At 25.8% G+C, this 4876-nt stretch overlaps 1 protein-coding gene across 2 annotated transcripts in view; it reads left to right on the top strand.

The window, feature by feature from the left end:
* The window catches only part of ZC3H3 (zinc finger CCCH domain-containing protein 3), a 5373-nt gene extending 825 nt beyond the window's left edge, over window positions 1-4548 (top strand). The window contains exons 2-7 of one of the 2 annotated variants that reach the window (XM_018549798.1): window positions 943-1822; window positions 1908-1996; window positions 2086-2245; window positions 2346-2504; window positions 3265-3460; window positions 4129-4548. In XM_018549798.1, coding sequence (XP_018405300.1) covers window positions 943-1822; window positions 1908-1996; window positions 2086-2245; window positions 2346-2504; window positions 3265-3460; window positions 4129-4548 — 1904 coding nt within the window. Of the gene's footprint in view, window positions 1-942; window positions 1823-1895; window positions 1997-2085; window positions 2246-2345; window positions 2505-3264; window positions 3461-4128 lie in introns of both variants that reach the window. The other variant, XM_018549793.1, reaches the window with a different exon arrangement.
* The last annotated feature ends 328 nt before the right edge of the window (window positions 4549-4876 follow it).

Here is a 4876-nt window from a genome sequence, read left to right as displayed (position 1 = left end):
TATATATATATATATATATATGAAATTTAATTTAGACTTTAGATTTTTTTAACGATATGCTTGTAATTTCTCAGCAGATTTGATTGGAATATTACGGGATCAATTGTATTTAAATTCTATCAATAGGTTCTATTGATAATCTAACAGTAGATTGCCAACAGAAATCATTAGTAATTTGTTTTTTCATAAATATTTGAATCGAATATATTATTTAAATGATTAGAAAATTTTAATCTGTTTCTGCAATCATATTGTTAACATATTTTATTATATTTCTACCTAAATTTCAGTTAAATTATAGACAGAATTTATAGCAGCAACATGTAAAATTTACTTAGTAACGTTTCAATGTCGAAAATAAAATTTAATTTTGATCTGCTCTCGAAAACAAACTATATTGAAGAAAGTAATAGCAAAAGATAATAACGAGGATAAATTAGTAACTAATAATGAAAGTTGTTGATGAATAGTTTGATAAGAGGTCTGTTTTTTTTTTTAGCTGAACTTCTTACAAAGTTCATTCTTTCTCTTTTTGTCTCCAATGTGAAAAGAAAAAGAACAAAGATGAACTCTACAAGAACTTTAGCTAAAAAGAACAGACTTAATATTTAACGGTGATGGTAATGTGGTCTTATTCAATATGTATATATTGATTTCATATTAGTTTAATATGTTTCTTGTACTTCTCTCTCTCTTTCTCTCTCTCTCTCTCTCAGCATCAACAAAAATGCACTTATTCTAAATAAGCCTTTATGGCTCTGTTCTGCCAACGTAAGATAAACTTTAATCTTAATTTAATTTATTCTTTATCTTTTTTTAATTTTAAGAATTACAGAAAGATAAACAGTAAGTTAAATGAGATTAAAGTTAATCATATATTGATAATTTTTTGCCTAATAGTATGGAATTATATGAGATTAACTTTTTTATGTACAATTACAGGTCAGATAGAACAATACAAACAAAAGACACAAATAATTTTGCAGTCCAGTGAAAAAAATTATTCCAACAGAAAGTTTAAATTCGTAAAGCCAAAAGTTCAATCAAATCTGGTTTGCGATTCTTCTTTGAATTCTAAAATGTTACCTGAAACTTTAACTAAAAATGTACATATAAATTCTACATTGCTCACCACAAATGTTTATGTTAATCCCAATTTTAAACCACAAAAATCAACAGTACATATCAATCCAAATATCCATGCTAAGCCTTTAATACACATTAATCCAAAAGTGATGCATGATATTTCTAATTCAAATCAAAGTCTTCAAAATAATATAAGCACTGCAAATATAAGTACAACAAAGACAAATATAAATAATAATACTGGACAAGCGAATGTCAAAAGATCTATATATGTTAACCCAACATTATTGAAAAAATTATCTTCCAAAGAAAAGTCGACAAATTCTAAAGAATCAGTTACAACAGAACGACCTGTTTGCTCAAGGTTGAAGTTTGTAAAAAATGTTGATAATCGAAAGATTTCTCCAAAAAAGACTAGTAATTCTAGCATTGTACTTTTATCACGTAGAAAACTCGTGAGAGTATCTACTATGAAAAACACATCAAAAACTTCTTCATTTCACCAACGTAGATTATCGAAACATGCAGAGTTAAAAGATAAAAAATTAGGGACAACGCACAAATTTGTAAAAATGAAACCATTAATAAGTAATTCATTACAATCTACAAGCATGGTACTTAATTTATCAAAATCAAATATCGGTAAATCTAAAGTGACCAAATATAAGATAGACAGAACTGCATTACATGTATCAAAAGCTAAAGAAATTGGTCTGTCAGAAACTACGAAAGTTATGTAAGTAACGCACGTACTATTATATGTAATAAGTTATATATATATGAGGTAAATAATTTATAAAATTGGAAAGTTTGTATTACAGAAACGGTACAAAGAAACTTGTTACTATTGGTGGTATTGTCTATAGAGCTTCTAAAAACAAATTAATTCGAAGGAACTCTTTATTAAAACGTATGTGTATTATTTCGTGTTTTATTTTATTACATAACAGTTTTATAATTTGTAAATATATATATTGTTAATTTTCCTATGAAAATCAGGGAAACGATCAATCAGTGGAAAGAATGATAAACTTGTTAGTTTTAAAAAACAACGAATGAGCAAAGAAAGTTTAAATCGCACATCAGAAACGGATACCAGTAGCAAAACAAAATTTGCTTTCAACGTATCCTCAAAAGCTACTTACAAAAATAGCATCAGGTACAAGTAATGTATTTATTATATATGTATATATTATTTAAAACTGTATACAAACTAAAATGAATTCATTATTATTTTTGACACAAATTTTTTATTTTAGCAACAAAGTAAAACAACGAAGCATACGAATTCTACGAAATAAAATGCACAAAAATAATCAACCTTGCTTAATTTTTCAACGATTTGGATCTTGCCCAAATTATGAAAATGGAACATGTCCTAAACGACATGATAAAAATCAGGTGTCGCTCTGCAAAAAGTAAATTAATATTTGAAGTATTGAATATATTTCTCATATTTCTTCTTTCTTTATATTTATATACATTATGTCATTATATTAATGTTCTTAATTTATCTGTACCACATAGATATTTATTAGAATTATGTCAAAGCTAAATGCAGGCTGATTGATTTTAATTTAACTATATAATTTTTGGAGAAATGTAATTTTTATTTGTGTGAGTCCATAAAATTATCGAAATCGTATCAAGATCAAAAACTTGTTTTTTTTAATGAAAATCAATTTTTTATTACAATATTAATGATATTTTATTATAAATGTATTTTATAGCTTTGTGACACACATCAAGATATTGTATTTTCAAAACCTTTACAAATTCCATTTTAATTTAGGTACTTTATATCTAAAAATTTCAAATTTCTTTAACTATGAAGTTCATTGAAAGTTAACATTGCTAAAATCTTATCGTTCGCATTTGAACTTTCTGCTTAAATAATTTTATATTCTTTCCTCGAATAAGTATATCATTAATTAATACTAGTAATTACATGAAAGATACGAAAGAACTTCGTCGATTTTTTTTAAAACAATTTTTTTGGTATTTCCTTTAGTGTTTCTCCAAAAATCATCCGATTAAGTTAAAATGAATCTCGCAATATATATAATATATATATATATTATTACTGTATATAAGAAATTGCAAAATTCTTTATTTTTGATAAAGCAAGATTCAGAAAAATAAATGTTAAATTGTGCAATTTTCTTTTAATATATCTAGTTTTCTGCAAGGAAAGTGCTTTTTAAACAAATGCTCTTTGTCTCACGATGTTGGACCTGAAAAAATGCCTACATGCAAATACTTCCTTGATGGCTGCTGCACAAGAGATGCTTGTCCTTATCTTCATGTTAAAGTGTCTTCAAATACTTCAATCTGCATAGATTTTCTACAAGGATATTGTGCCAAAGGAAATAAGGTAACTGCACATTCTTTTATATTTTTAGTGATTACTTGTATAGTTTATTTACAATTATTTTTTATATACATTAATTTTTTATTTACATTAATCTATTGTTAATATACAACAAATATTTTCTTATTTTTTAATTTGCATCATAATGCAATTTTCTTTTAATATAATATAAGATTTCAGATATGTAGCTCGCGGGCCGCATGTGATCAATTATAACGTTGTATAAGATATAGTTTTTTTTAGCAAAATTAAATTAACAAAACTGATAATATCCGATCACCGACGTGCAGAAAAACATGTAATCATATTAAAGCCAGCGGCACACGATACATGTTTTTTTGCTGGATATTACTGCGTTCTAATAAATTACCAGAATTGCAATACAGTTTTTAGTAATTTATTAAAATGCAAGCAAATAAGCAAGAAAACATACATCGTGTGTTATTAGTTTAACATATAGAAATCTGTTTTATTATAGATATTGATAATTGACTTGTGTAGCTCCCGTGTGGATATGAGTCTGAGATCACTAATATAAAAAAGTGATGTTTTAATAAAATTAGGTTTAAGGTGATTTTTAACTATTTAACAACCAGATGCCTTATGCAAATGTCATAACGGCTCATAATAATAGTTTGTAAAACGTAGAGTACTGATTTGTTCTCCTATAGTGTCAACGGCGTCACGAGTATCTTTGTCCTGAATTTAACAAGTCGGGAAATTGCAGCAAAGGTGAGTGTTGTCCTTATCCTCATAAATCGCATTCCTCTAATTTCGAAAAAAATACTAAGTACTTGAACAAAACACATGATATTCAAAAATATCATGCAACACTCGCCATAGATGGTAATTCCGAGAATTCAAACTCAGAAGGTCGATTAAGATATTACGAATTAACTGGTTTATCTGAAGAACCAAAGAAAAAGAAAGAAATTCAAATTGACGATCCTACAAAACAAATTAAAATTGAAATCAAAGAAAATGAATCCTCAATCAAAGAAGACAAACGTGAATTAGGGATAACGATTTATGATCATAATATAAAAAAGAAAGTTTCTATTGGCGGTTATATACCTATTGATCATCTTTAATTAATATTTGTATATACATTATTTTTTAGTAAATAATTTTTGAAATTAATTTAAGAACCTTAAATCGAGGCAATTATTTCATTTAAAGCATATGTGTTTGGAGATCTTATTTTAATGTATTCATTATAAAATTATTTCGTAAAAATTTTTTCATATAGTATATTTAAAAGAATTAAATCATATATAAATTTATAGTTTCCTATTTTATGATATATAATACAAACAATACGCTACATTCTATTATAAGTAATTTTCATATCTGATGCTAAATAAATGAGTATTTGATATACTGTGATATAGTATATATATATATATATGTATATATATA

Source organism: Cyphomyrmex costatus, unplaced genomic scaffold (genome assembly GCF_001594065.2).
Source record: "Cyphomyrmex costatus isolate MS0001 unplaced genomic scaffold, Ccosl1.0 scaffold123, whole genome shotgun sequence".
Lineage (NCBI taxonomy): Eukaryota > Metazoa > Arthropoda > Insecta > Hymenoptera > Formicidae > Cyphomyrmex > Cyphomyrmex costatus.
This window is presented reverse-complemented; position numbering and strand designations above follow the sequence as displayed.